The sequence below is a fragment of the Stegodyphus dumicola genome, chromosome X2 (assembly GCF_044657685.1).
Source record: "Stegodyphus dumicola isolate Sdum_Otavi_A_Nest chromosome X2, ASM4465768v1".
Lineage (NCBI taxonomy): Eukaryota > Metazoa > Arthropoda > Arachnida > Araneae > Eresidae > Stegodyphus > Stegodyphus dumicola.
In genome coordinates, this window is record NC_140781.1 from 103314689 (window position 1) to 103331767 (window position 17079).

Genomic DNA, 17079 nt, shown 5'->3' on the forward strand with positions numbered 1-17079 from the left:
GACCTTGCAATTTTATATCCTTTATAATTTCATTTTATCTTTTAGTAATTATTAAAGAGCATTTTCAAAACTATAGTTAAAATGATTTATTGCCATCTATTTTTTTCTTTTTAGTTTTAATTCAAGAAATAAACATAAAATTTTTATATTTTTGGGTATTAAAACCTAAACGTAAATACAAATAACAGGAAATGAGCGAAACATTTAAGTTGGAAAGTGTAGCTAACGATAATAAACTGCTTGTATGTATAAAGCTGCAATTTAACTATTCTAGTTTCAATACGCAAGCATTGTCGCTAATCAATGAAATAATAAATTCAAATTACTTCACGCAATTTGAATTCACTCATTTCTATTTACTTGTAAGTAAACATGTTACTATGGTTTATCCTTGGAAGAGGAAAGCCATTTCCATTCTTCTTAATATATTATTTATACAATTGTATGCATAACCAAAAGTAATACTTTTACCTTTTCATGCACGTAGAAGTCAGGACAAAAGGATTAGTTTTATTCTATAAGAAGAAAACATGACAAGCGCATCAAATAACATTTAAAAAATAAGTGGATTTCTACTAAAAGAGTTTATGGGTAGGAATAACAACTTTTCCAATATTGATTTAACGTGCGTAAACTTCCTTTATGCCTTGGATCCTTTTCCTTTTGAGATGAATACCCTATACTCGGAACCACACCCCTGTTTTCCAAAGGTGAGGTGTTTTAGGGTCTACGACATACCCTTGACTCAGACTCCAAACCTTCTACAAATTAGGTAAATAGGGTGCTAAATAACACATTATAGATGAATAGATGGTGCATATAAATAGCATTGCGGCTTCGTTTTTAATTTCTTAAGTGATTTTGGAATTGCAGTTAGTCGTAGAAAGTTTCAAAAAGATCCAATCACGTCTTTCAGCGTAGCATTTTATCAAAATAGATACACGGATTATGTTTTTACAGGATCAAAGGAGTATTTACGTGCTTTCTGCTTGTTTTGGGATAATACTGTTTCAGCATTTTTGCGAATCCTCTCAACAATGGATATCTCAAAACAGTTATGAAAATATAACAACACCAAGAAGACCTAGATGTGAGTTTTGATGCAATGATTTTTTTGACTTTCATATAAAAATATGCGCATCCAGTACGGAGCTGCGCATCCCTTTAAATTACACCATTGTTTAGATTATTTTATATATTTTTCAAGCTTGATAAAAGTTGTTTCGTAGATTAAGTGCTTGATCTCCTGTTGTGTAATTTAAACTAGAAATTCATGAAGAAAACGTACACGCTTTGCCACAATAAGATAACTAATAAAAAATACTAAGCACATATTAAAGAGGAATTAATATTAAGCCATCACGACTTCCTACGAAGGGTCGTTAATAAAATAGTATTTACTATTTGATATGTTAAAAAAAAAAAAAGAAAGAAATTACTTACGCTGATTTAAATGTATTCTTTTGTGGGAACTTTAATTCTGAGGCTAAAATCGTAAATTTCAAGACAACATTATGATAAAAATAACTTCATATTGATGAATTTTCAATCTTCTCTTTAATTTTAGAATTCTTATATAGATGACAATTTTAGTAACTAATTATTTTAAGCTTTACGTGAAAATTTCTTGATTTCATGAAGTTATTTACTTACATTCGCGTAAAATTTTCTTTCCTTACTAAAGAATTATAGAACAAATCAGATAATATTAACAAGAATAGCTATGGCAGCAAATTATTACAGTTTTGAAATATTATTGGCAATATATTACTTATAATGATAATAATTTTTATCATACTTAATTTTGTTTTGTTTAATAAAAAATTATCTCTTTGTATTATATACGAGTGCTCTCGAGTGAGATTTGACGTCATTTGTGTCTCAAACTGAAGATAAGTAAACTTTTATTATCTTCAGTTTATATTAAGTTGCATAATTTAATTTTTAAGCTTAGAAAATTCAAAAACATTCTAGCGCAATTTTGGAAATTCTAGAAGAATTATATAGGGTAAGTCATTTTTATATTTCCATTGCTGCATTTAGTCAGGAATTTCAAGATAGAAGGAAACCAACTGCAAGAAGACGATGTTAACACTCAGAAATAGGAAAATTTAGTTTTCTACTACTAAAAGTTAACGGGCACTAATCACTCATAAGTGAGACTTGTAAGTATTTTCAACTAAGGTTCTTAAGTCTTCATCTGAATAACCAGCATATCTGAAATTTAGAAAAATACTATTGTTATAAATTCAGTAAATTTTGTCTGTATAATTTATTGTACTTTTAACTCATAAAGTTGATACGCATTAATGATACTAACTTTTCTTTGAAAATTATGCACAGGTTAAAGTACTTTATTCTGTTTAAATGCATCGTAACACAAACAATAACACAAGCATCGTAACACAAGGAATATCAAGGAATATGTACATTCACTGAGCGGTTTAGCTTGATTGAGTAAACTAAAACGGGAATAAATTGTGTTTTCTTGAAAAGGAGTCATATATCTTCAGTTGAAGTTCGAATGATGCATAGGAAAATAAATTTCACGAGACTAAAAAAAAAAATTAATTCATTTGAATTTGATAACGCAATCAGGTTTTTTTGCATAACTTTGAAAATAACTAGGGAAAAAATTCCTCAGGAAATAATTTGATTATTTTTACAGGAAATTTTACAGGAAATTTTTACAGTATCTTTCGTAGACATTTTCTCAAATATCTGCTATGCACGTGATTTACAGCTAGGATTCCTTATGCATTTTGAGGGTAATTAATATTTATCGTAAATTTTTCTTTCTATCCATATCATTTCATCAATATTCTTCTGTGATATATTCTTTCATTGCTTTATTATGTCATACTACTGTATTTATCGATTGCCTTAATTTTTGAAAAAAGGCAAAGTCACAATGAATTCTTACTGCATTACTGGCTTTTCCTTTTGCTCTATATTTCGCTTTACATACTGTTTTTCTTTCAACTGAGCTTACGTATTTTTTTTTTTTTTTTTTTTTGAGGGGGACGGGGGATACCAAATACTTTCGCATTTCTTTCGGTTTATGAGAGCTTGTAATATTTTACAGCAGTAATGGCCCGCTTCTGCGCCTCAAAAGGCGCCATTCTGCGCCTTATTTAAATACGTAACGAACTCTTCGGCCTAACGGTATATTTTGCTTAGCTAACGGTATATATTACGAAGGAGTAGATCCAGGAATGATCAATGCTATTTATTTCAACATAGTATCAATAAAATTTTAAGGCTTGATTAATTTTATGGCTTTTAAGGTTAACAAGAGCAATCTAACCTTTCCGAGAAATAACATTAGTTAAATTGCATTTTCTGTTTGTTATTGATATTTTTGAAGAAGGGAGTGCTGAAGATGATTTTTAGTCAATTGATTTATTTCCGTGGATTTCAATGTTTTATGAAAACCTATGCCGCAGTGAAACATTTACAGGGTTTGCATGTAATTTTCCTGCTTTAGTCTCTCAAATCGGCATATTTTGGTTGATCTATTGATTTTAAATAGCGCATTTAAGAACGTACGTGATCAAGGAAAAATATGAAAATATACACGTATCAAGATGAAGGCGGTTAATATCGGTAATTTTTTCTAACCTTGCCGTTGGCTGTGGAAAAGGACTCAAGATTCGTTTGAGGTCCACGGATCTTCAGTTGGTTGCTGCGCATTACGTACGACGTACGACTTTATTTATTTTTTTTTTTTTAAGAAACAGATGGAATATGGAATATAAGTTTTTTTTTGCACAATTGATTTTGGTTAAAAGCATATTTTATTAAATATTTTTTGGTTTTATATGTTGTCTCGACAATTATCTCTTTCAAAGAAAGAAACTGTTTAAAAACTCTATTACTTTTATTAAATAATTGCGAGCCCTATCTTGACTATGAGACGAAGGTGTAAATAGGTATTTTATTCCAAAGCAGCCTACATGTTTGACTATTAATTCGTAAAAAAAATACTCATTAACGTACAGGGGAAAACATCATTTTACATCTATGAATTAAAACGAAAATATATTTTTCTTTAAAAGGTATATTGTTTTTTGAATATCTCATGTATCATATTTTTTAATAATCTCATGCTTAAAGATAATATAATGCTTGTGGTGGAGGTAGAGATCTTCTGCAAGCGGTGTTTTAATTAAGAATAGTACAATTACTCTGAAAACTATGAAAATAAAGTAAAGTAATTACTACAAAATTTTGTTGATTTTTAAGATGCCATGTTTAGAAATGCATGTCAAGATCTTCGGTGAATATTTATTAAGACTATTAGTTTGTACAAAAAATATAAGCTGTAACAGTATGTTTATTAAGGATTTCCATTTTTTGCATTTAAAAATATAAACGAACAAACTGCTCGCATCACATACACAATTTTATTCCTTTAAGGTTATGATATAATGCATTATCGACTGTTATACTTTCTATAACAATACTTTTATGATGAACTTTGTTCAAATTTTTTTCAGCTGACTGATAATGTACAAAAATATGAATTATGGAGATTTATGACTATTGAATGAATTTATAATTTCAGTGTCAGTCTTCCGATTTATAGCTCCTTTTTCTATGATGGACAGTTGCAAAACTACTTCCGGTTTTATAGGATCCTGTTTATCTGCTCAAGATTGCATCAAGTCAGGTGGCAGAGGCATGGAAACTTGCGCATGGGGCCTCGGAGTTTGTTGTGTTCGTAAGTTAAGACTATTATCTGTAAATACAAATGACATAGAATAATATTTATTTTTACTTAAAATGGAGCTTTAAATTAACTGCTCCATTTCCTTTCAGATGCTTTTTTATTTCCCCCTTTAAATATACTATTATAGGAATATTACATATTATATTACAGGAATATTTTGAAAAATATAATAACAAAGAAATGCAAATACTTACAAGAATTTTTATTTTAATCTAGCTCCAGAGCTTTATGATCAGAATCAATAGGATTGAACAGTATTACCATACCTTTATTGTTTATATTTTCTTCATAAAAGCAATGAGTACGAGTGACTGTGAAAAACATAGAAAAATTCATATAATAGTCACTGAAAAAAGTAATTTCATTGTTGATATTAGGGATTGTATAAAAGTAAATGTTAAAATCTTTGCTGTGTGGGCTTCAGGATGTATAATTTTAACTCTTTAATTAGATACTTTTAACAGGATAGCACTTATCACGTTAGATAAGAACAGTAAGAGAAGATGAAAAAGTCTAGGATAATACAAAAGAGGAAAATATCCAATGGATAACTATCATTACACACGGACGTAAAGCTACGAGTATTAAATATATAATCAATACGAATTGAAGTCATATAATAGCCACTGAAGGTCAATGAATTTTTTCCGCAATTTCTTTGTCATTGCATAAATTAAAAATAATAGAAATATTAAGTCATTCGAGAAAGGCTTCAAACTTGTGTAACAATTAAAAGAGTAGTAAATGCTAAATAAATTTAAATAGCATAAAGCTGAAGCACATAAGAAAAAATTTACATTCCTGGTAAAACATTCATTTGCCCTAATTACTACTATTGTATCACATTAATAATCTAGCCACATTTAAAAATTTTATTTTCTTGTTTAAATAAATACGATTAATATTCAAAAGCAAAATTTGCTATTATTAAGAACAGAATATTGTAATTTCTGCTACATGAATTAAGAAGGAAAAAATCTTGGAAAACTCAACAAACATTAGAATAAAAAGAAAACCGATAAATTTCTCTTATGCTTTTTATGAAATTGTTTAATTTTTTAAGATTTCGTCATCACATACAGACAGTTTTTCTGTGGATTGATTAGTAATGCTCTTAGAATGGAGTTAAAATAATGCTCTTTAAAATGTGAAGCATTTTCTTCCTCCTTACCGCATGCCTTCCATGGTGTAATTGGAAGCACGTCCGGTTGGCAATCAGAAGGTTCAGAGTTACAGTCTCAGCGAACGGTATAACTCATTTTTCATGGCTTCCTGCTCCAGTAAAATTCCAAATGACTCTTCAGTGGCGCTCGAACTACAAGGTGGTGGACCACGAGAATTCGTCATCATCAGATTCCCTTCTCCCCAGTCGCTCTTTAAGTGGAGGAGAAAGTAAAATATTTTCTCCCTCTTTACCGTGTGCCTTCAGGGTGTAATTGGAAGCACGTCTGGCTAGCAATCGGGAAATTCGTAGTTCGAATCCTGGCGAAGATATTTCTCATTTGTCATGTCTCATGCTTTCTCATGACTCTACGAATGTACTCAGAATTAGCAGTCCATCTCATTAATTATATTTCCAGAGGCATAGTATACGCATTTAATTGATGAAAATGCTAAAAAGAAGTTGTAAAGTGAAAAAATGTAATTTGAAATACCGATTCTTAAATGATTTGCTTCGGTTGTAGGTGAAATATGAAAAACAAAATCTTCAGTCGACATTGTTGCTATTTTTGATTCCAATGGTCGATATGAGTGCCTTTAATCAAAAGATTTACAGATCTAGTAATAAACACTTCTGGAGAATGTGAGAAGCGGTGAGCTTCAGAACGTTTTGAAGAATGTATCAGAAGCCAATGAAGTTTCCAAGAAAGTATTTTGCGCCTAATACTTTGGAAATGTTTGGCAGGATTCATCATTTCCCGAATATTTTGAACTTTCTCCTATACAATAGCATCTTTTTCCGTGTGAGGATGTTCAGATAAACATTTTTACGCATTTACTTTTGCATGAGTGTATAGTATCGTGAAATTTTATGCCAATCGTGGCCTCTCCTATAGAAAAGAGCAAAGGCTAGTGTTAATATCTTTCGAAATCTATCATTGTTATACTGTTATATTAAGCTGACCATACGATGATATTCCATGCAAGGTAACGAGTTATATAATCTGCTAGTTCATTTGAATAGTCACTTGTCTTCTGTCTAGAAATGAATAATCTACATATAATGGAGAGTTTACTTCAATCCCTTTGTCCTCAGTGCCTATTATCATGATGTAAGTTTAAGCGAGGTTTTAATTCATACTTCAGAACGCGTATAATGACCATTTCACCGCTGACCCATGGGAATATGAGTTTGGTTATCGGTTAAGAGATAGCTAAATTCCTTACAAATATTATAAATATCAAATTGGAGAGTTACATTTCTCCTGAGAAGATATACAGTTAAGCAATCTTATGAATAAATTATATTCCTTGTATCTTTTTTCTGCGGATCATTTTTCATAGTCTCACTGCTTTTAAACCTTTTTTAAATTTCTGATATTTCAGAACACTTGATTCGAAAGGCTCAAGCAATATTTGCAATTGATTGACCTATCTTACCGTTTAAAACATTTCCTCAGAATAAATGGATCTATTTTCCGATAATTAACTCCTGGATTGCATTGGTTATATGAAAGTTTTATTTGCAGATACCAACAAGATTTCGTATTTTTCACACAGATCTTTACAAAATAGAGTAAATAAGATAACTATTAAAGATTTCCATAGATTTATTTAATAATCGGAGCCTAAATATTTTTATGTTTAGACAGATGCACAGTTGAGGATTAACTTTTAAGAAATTAAAAAATAAAATGCTTCTATATCACTCTGAAATTTAAAACCTTATTCTCAGAAATCGTATTTTTGTTGCTACGTAATGCTTTTGTAACTCACAAATTATCTTGTACATTTCAAGCATATATAATACTTCCATTTAAATTACATGTAGCATAAGTAAACGTCAAAAATAAAGAATATTAATTAAACGTTTCGACAAATGTCAGATAACATTTGATCTACAAGATGTTTAAGTTATTACGCATCTGTAAATTAAATTGAAGGACACTATATAAATCTTTTTAAGACATACTTCTTGTTCATAAATACGTACTCCTGCTATTTTTAATATAGCACTCTGTTGTACCGAAGTTGTTGATTAATGAAATTCGTTTTTGAGCTATTCATTATTTCTGACTACAATTGTTATAGTTTATGAGAACAACTGAAAGCGTTTCCTAAATTACCTTTGAAAATACAATAAGCTGCAATAGTTGTACATTTACATTATTTCTATGATTCAATCAAGCATTAAGTTCACATAAGCGTTCCTAAGTTTCGGGTAACACTGGATAATGCTGAATAATGTATATCTGGTAGCAGAAAGTAAACTTTTCATATTTGATAATGTAAATTACCAAAACAAAACTTCCTATCCATTAAATTTTGTGCTACATAATATGAGAAATTTTAAGGAAAGTCGTAAACATTCATATGTACCAAATGTACATATCTGATTGAAGTTATTACTAAGAATATTTAAGCAAATTAGCTCATCGAAAGAGAAGAGATTTCACTTTAATTCAGAAAGAAAATTCATAGTTTCTGCATAACTTTAATACATTAGCACATGTTCATGGAGAATTTAAAAAAAGTAAAACTAAGACAAACAGTAATAAAACGATTTTTGGAAAATAATTTGATACCGAATGCGTAATTTTGATTACAAGAAAAGCTTTTTATTAACTACAGTAATGCTGTAAATGTTTATAAAAATTGTAAGTTAGATATATTGTTGCGTTTCTATGGGTTCATGGATTTGGAGCGACTGACGACAACACTTGATGAAGAATGAAAACACAATTTATTAGCCAGTATTACTCCGGACAGTTCCAAAAACATGTTTACAGTCGTCAAAAACTACGAGAAGCACGCTGAAACAATCAGCAACACAGCCTTCAGGCTATCAGGCTGTAACGGTGAAGACAGCTTCACGGCAAGGCACTAGAGTACAGCTCTCGAATCGGTTAGGTCGCTTTCGGATCTCAACGTTCTCTCGATTCTCTCCACGTTACAACTCACAATGCACTCGACGATGCACTCACGATGCACTCTCACAATGACCTTGTGATGCACTGCTACTCCTGACTGACTGACTGTTCCTGTATTGCCGGAATATCGCACAGAGTGCAGTGTGTCCGGCTCTATAAAATAATGCCGCAAGGGCGCATCACGTGGTAGAGTCCGGGCGTAGTATCCCCGAAGGGAGCTAGGCAGGTAGGAAAGAAAGGGGACCGATACATCGCTCGGTCAGAAATAATCCGATCATGGACAGCAAGGCGTGTGGAGTAGTGTCATAACATTTTGAAATCACAAGGGAAAAGAAACATGATGCAGAAAACAATTAATTTAGGTATACAAACAGAAATCTAAAACGCTAAGTAAACATATGTACGGCTATATACAAATATGCAATGATAAGATATCGCACTATGTTTTAAGTCGGAAAACTGGAACTGCTACTCCACGTACAGGCAGGGTTTATATAGCTTTCGGCCTGCCTTCGAGAACATTCAGGGCGAAACCTGTAAGAATTCATTCTAGAATGTTCTCCATAAATATATGGTATATCGCCAGCTTTGTCGCCAAATATGGCCACATTGGCGATTTCGCGCCAAATCTTGAAACCCTGCTTTCCTTTGCTATTTGCCGGGAAGTTAATTTACCGCGGCTGGGTATTTCGTAACAATATTATAAATCAAATATGTTTTATTTTGTATCAATTAAATGCATTATAAAAATAAATGAATACCGATTTAAATAATTAAGAAATGCGTGTATTGCATTAAACGGCCCAGTTTTTTTAAAGCAGTGCTGTTGTAATTTGAAGGACAAGTTAAACATCTTGAGTCACATCAAATAGCAACGTTCTAGGAACAGAATATTTCCTAGTTTATGAGGATGATGAAGTACAAATTTTATCTTTCGCCTAGTGGAATGCGTAGTAACGTAGTATAAAGTAACAGTTCAAAATTTTGGAAGCATTTTGCTAAAAACATAACATCAAAATATCATTTAAAGGATAGAGGAAAATAAAAACCGAATGTGGCTTACAGTTGAATCAAGTTTAGATGGAATCAAATTTTAACTTGCATTTTAAAATCGGAATCTCATTTAACAAGAACTTCGACGCAGCAAAAGCCAGAGCACTTTGTATTAAAAAGAAATTATTTGTTGTATTAAACGAATCTTATTGTCTCATTCTGAAGATCTCATTTATTTTAAATCTTCATGTTTCGCAGTCATTTTTAACAAATGCAATCTGCTATTAGGAAATGCAAATATATCTTTTCCATTACTTTACTTACCACACAGTATACGAACAGAAAGGTACAGCAACCATGACGAGAGAAAACAGAAGAAGGAAGTATTGAAATCATAGCAAGATATAGACAAAAAATGAAAAATATAAATGCGTATAAATGATCTGAATTTGTAGCATTCAAAACATACTTTAGCGTAGTGAGAAGTGATATAAAATATAGCATTCACTCTAGGTGCATTGAAGTAAAATATTCGTAAACGGACATCATCCTCTTTGACCCTTAACATTCAGTTAGATCCTTCTCGATCGATGACAACTCACGTACTACATTACAAGAATTAAATTCAAAAGAAAAATTTCTTCAGGTTCTAATGGCGTTTCTCTGTTTGTGCGTACATACCCACGGGGAACATTTGACACTTCAGGAAGTGCTGATGAGTAATGAATTCACTAGAGATGCACGCTATCACGCAAGCGAAGACCATGCAGTTTTATAAGAGCTGCTTTGAATCGTACATACAAAGCATTTACTATTATTTTATTAATGGAGGCATCGAGTCATGTGCAAAATAAGCAAGACAGGGAAGAGAATTCTTGTCGGGATTCAGGTTTCAAAATTGTGCAGATGATAAAGGAATAAATGATTTTCTGGGAAGTGCAAAATCTGGAACTATATATTCAATATAAATATGACGCTTGAATGTGCTAACATGGAATATTTGTACTGCGAGGAAATAAATTCTTTTTTTCAGAATCATTAGGATTTGGATTATATTCTTTAAACTATGGCAAAGAACTCTAGGATTACCGCCTAAGGGAAAGAATATCTTTGTAAAGGACTACCTAAGGAAAACTGGCTATCATATCGGAAATCGTTGAATATGGGAAAACCATAAAAGCTCCAGTGCAGCTAACCATTTCGGCGGGATTTAAACTCTGATCGAACTAACAGTATTTAGTAGTTTAGCTTCTCGGCCGCTGGTGGGTTTAGAATCATTAAAATATTATTGTAATGTTATGAATTTGTTGCTGAAATATTCATCTTCATAGATTATAGAACAAGTCGTGCGTTATATTGAAGAAAACTGCATGTAAATATGTAAGACAATTACGTTTATGCAATTCTTTCAGAGTTTCCATACAATTAATCATATTTCAAACAATTAATATAAATATGGCACATTGCTTAAAAACAGTAAAGCAATGAAATAAAGATAAGTAAAGTAAATATCTGTTTTAAATAATTACAGTAAATATCAACATTCAAGCTTGGTTCTAGTTTTGGCGATAAGTGACGGGTCACAAGATTTTATATTATAAAAAAAAAGGAGGACAGTTTTATATCTCCCGTTCTACTAAGCCGATTCACAAAATTCATATTGCGTTTTTCATGTCTCGGTGTGGTGTATTTAATTATGGCAAAGCACACTAGGGCTATCTGCCTAAGGGGAGGGATGCCTTTCGTGGAGGACTTTCTAAGGGAAACTGGCTCGTATACACGTTACACATGGGGAAAACCACGAAAACGCCCATGCAGCCAGCCCGTTCGCGGGATTCGAACCTCGGACCGAACTACCAGTGTTCAGCGACTTTACCGCTCGGCCGCTGGTGGGCCTTTTCATGTCTCGAAAGCGCGACTTAGGATATATATTAGATTTGTATATATCATTGTTCTAACATAGGTATTTTGACGCAAAAATCGGACTTTTTCTGAAATAATATCAAAAAATCAATTTTTTTCCATATTTTGATTCTACGACTCAAATTATGCCTAGATATTAAATTTTGTAAAATTTGGTGCAAAATTTACGTAGAAATTGAAAAATTTATCTTGGCGCAATTTTTTTCAGTTTGCGCCAAGAATAATTCACTTAGCGAACTTCTTAATATATGGCAACCAATTGCAAAACTTGGTAGTTTGGCGCAATTTGAGTCGTAGAATTGAAATATGGAAAATTGGTATGTTATTTCAGAAAAAGTCCAATTTTGTGTCAAACTACTTATATTAGAACAATGCTATATATATATATAATACACATTTTAAGTCACGCTTTGGAGACATGACAAACGCAAATTAAATGTCGTCAATCGGCCCAGTAGAACGGGGAATATAAAACTGTCTTTTTTTTTTTTTTTTTTTTTTTTTCCCGCAGTGTACATGTAATAGAACATTAATTTTTTTGGACCCTAATTATCTGCAACTCAATTTAATATCAATAAGACAAAAAGATAAAACAAAATGGTATATATATTTTTTAAGGAACTGTTAAATTAATTTATACGAACAGTTTTAAATAATTTTCGTAAATGCCGTGTTAAAGAATTTAAATCAGATGAAAATGCTATAAGTTAAATAGTAATAATAATAATAAAAATAAAACTTCGAAACTTTATCTTTGACTTCACTTTATTTTCGCATAAACTTCACTTTATTTCATTTCGTATAACCGTTTTAAAAATCAAGGTAAATAAATGAAATTTTTATAGCTCGTAAATGAACCGAAATTCTAAAACAAGTGAAATCCAGATATCTGGACAAACTAGGAACTTATCGAAATATTTAGAAATAAAGATTATTTGTAATTTTTATACTGCGACATTATATAGGTTGATTTAACGACTACATATTTTTTTAGGCATATTTACTGCAATTATAGTAAATGTGCCCTTAAGGTATATTTATTGTGATGCAAGGGAAGAAATTTTAGTTTTTGGTTTACCTTATTTTTTAAACAATGATTATGAAGTTAAAAATCAAAATGTTTTAATTTCCGTGAAGCAAAGATCAAATATAATTTTCCCGACAAAGTTAAGTAATTAAGTGACATTTGTAAGTTTAAACACAAAATACATTCCCATTTGAACTAACATAAAATAATGAAATCGATTTCTAATTACTCAGGTTCTAAAAATAAATGTAAGATTCTGTTTTTTTATTTTTACTATAACAATAGAAAATAAATTTTTATCAGTGTAAAACAAAACGAATAAACCATTTCTATTCATTTAGAATTAAAAGAAAACATTTTCTTATTGCCTTAAAATAATAAAAAAGTGAAATAATTAAGTATATTATTCAGTTTTTTTTCACTAATACTTTACACTTAATTTATGACTTTAGTGGAAATGTAAAGTAAAATGCTGTAGCTATTTTGCTTACATTGAGGTTCAACCTACATGCGTTACACATTTAGCAAAGTTAAATTAATAATTTTTAAGTAAATACGTAGAATGCTTAAATAAATATTTATTACTATATTAGGAGTCATGGTCTTATATATTTATTTAAGAATTCTTATATTAAATAAATATTTTGAATTTCTCTAATAAATATGTACTACAGAGTATCATTCTTTTATTTTTCAAATTAAAAAAGAAATAGAAATCACAAAGAGTCAATTTTACTTAACCTAGAAATAATAGGTGATCTGTTTATTTGATAATCCGGATATCTGGAATCCAGATAAGTGGACTTCTGCTGCACTTTTTCAGCCACAGTTATGATAATTTTGTTCCTCGAAAGGTGGCTTGAACATATTTGATGACGGAATTTGGATTATCTCAGAGTGATTTTTCCGTTGTCAGGGTTATTTATTAATACGTAGACGATGTAAAAATAAGTAAATACACGAGCATACCAATAAATTAGTAAACTTAAGTTCTTTTGAAGATGGAGAAAAGTTTAAAAAAATTTATTGATAATATTGATATACCTGTTTTAAGAAGCTTAATAAAATTTATTTTAAGAGCGTTTATTTTTGCTTGTTCTACTGCAACAGCAGAATTATTCAATGAATCTTCTTAACAGCAAAACGCTTTTTATTCCTGAAACATTATTTTGAACAACAGAAGCATTATAATGTTTTGAAAATTCTACATTATGTTTCTGATTACATCTACCTTTAACTGAATGAACTAGAATGAAATTTACTATTTTTTCCCCTTCTGAGTTAAGTTTACTGTAAAATAACTGAAAGTTTCATCTATGTAATTCATTTTGTAGTTATTTTAAATTTTAAGACTTATTTATTTTATTTATCAATGTATTTCATTAAAATAAACGTAATTTATTTATTTTGTTTTTACAAATCTGTGCCTTTATAAGATGCAGCATCCTGTGGCGCTACAACAAGTGCCAACATGTCTTATTTTATCAATCCTGGTTACCCTAGCACGTGGTCCAGTGCCAACGATGTTTGTACTTTCACGGTCAGACAACGATTATTTACAAAGACATGCCAGTTGAGAATCGACTTTGAAGATTTCTATATTATTGGACCTAGTTCTGGTTTGTGTTCAACTGATCGTTTCGAAGTTAGTGGTCAAGATCTTAACAGTATCATACCAGTCATCTGTGGTTACAATACAGGGCAACACAGTAAGTGAATATTTTTTATTCCGAATTTACAACTATGTAGAATTCAGTTGATACAGTAGTTTTCTTTCTTACGGATCGTGGTGTTCATTCTGTGCATTAATGATAGACCAGCTTCTTCAGATTCAAAATTCCAGTTTTCCGTAGCTAAAAATATTAAAGAATTGTGTCTGTTTTCTTGATATCTCTAATAACACGCAGCTTTAAAGCTTTCGCTTTTCCATTTTTCTGCTACAAAATGATCCAGAACATTTTCGATTGGCGAATCAAATTTCGTGAAGACTTATATACGCCAAAGTTTTCTGCTTTGATTAATGATTTGAATTTTACTCTTAATTTAGCCTTAGCCGTCAAAGAATTTGATTTTTTGTTTGAATTTTTCATCAATAGATGATTTTATGTGCTTTGTTTAGAATCAGCATACCGTGACAAAACTATCTCATGTATCTTCTTCCCGAGCCTTTGGAGGCCCACCAGCGACTGAGCGGTAAAGTCGCTGAACACTGTTAGTTCGGTCCGAGGTTCGAATCCCGCGAGCGGGCCGGCTGCATGGGCGCTTTCGTAGATTTCCTCCTTGTGTAACGTGCCTACAAGAGAGTTTTCCTTAGAAAGTCCTCCACAAAGGCATCCCTTCCCTTAGGCAGATAGCCCTCCAGGCTTTGCCGTAGTTACACAAGCCAAAGAATCCTGACTTTTTGCTTTTTTGCGTAGTACTGAGTCTCCTTTCATTATTAGCTGCTGAAAAAGAAGGTACGGTTACACCTTCAAAACGCGTTCACTAGAGTACATACATAGTTTTACTTATATAACGCCGATTCATATCTCTAATTTCCACTTTTTTTCTAAGTTACCTTAAATTGATCTTTATATTCAGAAATCGATTTCCGCTGCTGAGAGAGGTTTACTTGCAAAACTGTTTTCTAGATTTTTACCGTGCGTAATAAAGAAACGAAAAAATTACTTGAAAGTCTTACGTGATGACGTTTTTACTTCCTTGTACGAAGTAAAAAAGAAGTATTGTAATCGCGAAACGTTTCAGGCAGCATATTTCAACGAAAATATCCATTTTGACCGCTATCGATTGCAATTTAAGGATGTTTTTGCGTGACATCTGTACGTAAGAACAGAATAAAAGACTCTTTTCTTTCAAAAAAATTATAAAACTGCTTTAAAATGAATTCTCAAATGAATTTTTCGTAGTGTCTGTACGTACCTACGTATGTATCTCGCATAACTCAAAAACGAGTAGCCTCAGAACGTTGAAATTTTGTATATAGGGACTGCTATAACATGCAGATGTGCATCTCGTATTTTGGTTTCAATCGGCCGCACCAAACGTATATAACGTATATAAATATATTTATATATACATCCACTCTATTACCCGGCTCAGTGATCTCAGTTTCTTTAACCTTATATGCTTGTAAATTGTGCATTTTTTGCTTTAAAAATTATTGAATTATGTTGTTCTTATCTTCCGGTTGAGGTTTTTATGCCATTAGGAAATCTGCAAGCAATATTTGTAGAATTATCAACAATTTAAAAGCTGTTCAAGTGAGGTTAAGCCTGATTTTTAAATAAAGTGGCGGAATGTTTGTTTACATTTGAAACAGCAAAATAGTAGATTTATTGTCAATCTAGAGAGACTAAGCTTCGCAACAACAAAGATAACGCCTTCATTTATTATTGCGAATTAAATAATGCTTAATCCCTTCTGGAATTGTTTCGAGGAAATAAGAGTTTAAGATTTACTTCGTAATTTTAATATAGATATTTTGAGTTTTTATGTATTTTTGCATTGTTGCGAAGTGAGAACTGAATTAACTGAAAGAGAAATACTGAATCGTCTGTGAAAAACTGTTTCTTTTTTGTTTTGATTGCTTAATTTCTTTTATACATCGTTCTAGATTTTTTATAGTATTTGAATAGAACATGTGGCAACGATTAGATAATTCTTCAAATGATATAAATTTTGTGCATTCTGAGTTATAATATGAACGAAATATAACGCTTTTAAGTGAACCTAGAGCCAGAGTGTCGCTATGGTAAACAAATGTAATAAATTTTAAAGAGTACATTTATTCTATTGTGGTTTATGCGCTATCGACGAAGTAGATTTAATTCAATCCAATAAGTTTAATTGAGATGCAAGAAAAAATGCGTATAATTTAATGTTCCGTACAAGGAAGTCGTGTGGTGTTACACATCAGATTTTTTCCAAAGTGATAGCTTCCAGCTGTTTTGTAACAATAATATTTCTCCTTACCTTCCAAATATTTTCAGACTTTTTTACGTTTAGGGGCTAATTTTGGGAAGGATTCCTAAAAATCGTTATACAGATAAACATAAAAGGAACTGTACTTTTTTTTTTTTTTTTTGAATTTGTATTGTGGTTTTAAACAATCCATTGCACAAAGAAATGAAATAAAGTTACCTTGAAATAATAACAAATATTAAGGGAGAAATAGTAAAAAATGTTACATGGGATACATAAAATATAACTATTATTTGGATCAATCATAAATATAAACTAAAGTTTACTGCACAAACACAGTTCGAACATTAAAAATAAATTTCAGAAAGGTAACTTTAACGCTTTTTTAAAAG

General features: G+C 31.1%; 1 protein-coding gene across 1 annotated transcript in view; it reads left to right on the forward strand.

Moving 5' to 3' along the window:
* Window positions 1-557: 557 nt before the first annotated feature.
* LOC118184686 (uncharacterized) overlaps window positions 558-17079 on the forward strand; it is a 47922-nt gene continuing 31400 nt past the window's right edge. The window contains exons 1-3 of the mRNA XM_035354400.2: window positions 558-1090; window positions 4568-4723; window positions 14203-14475. Coding sequence (XP_035210291.2) covers window positions 949-1090; window positions 4568-4723; window positions 14203-14475 — 571 coding nt within the window. The 5' untranslated portion in view covers window positions 558-948. The remainder of the gene's footprint in view (window positions 1091-4567; window positions 4724-14202; window positions 14476-17079) is intronic.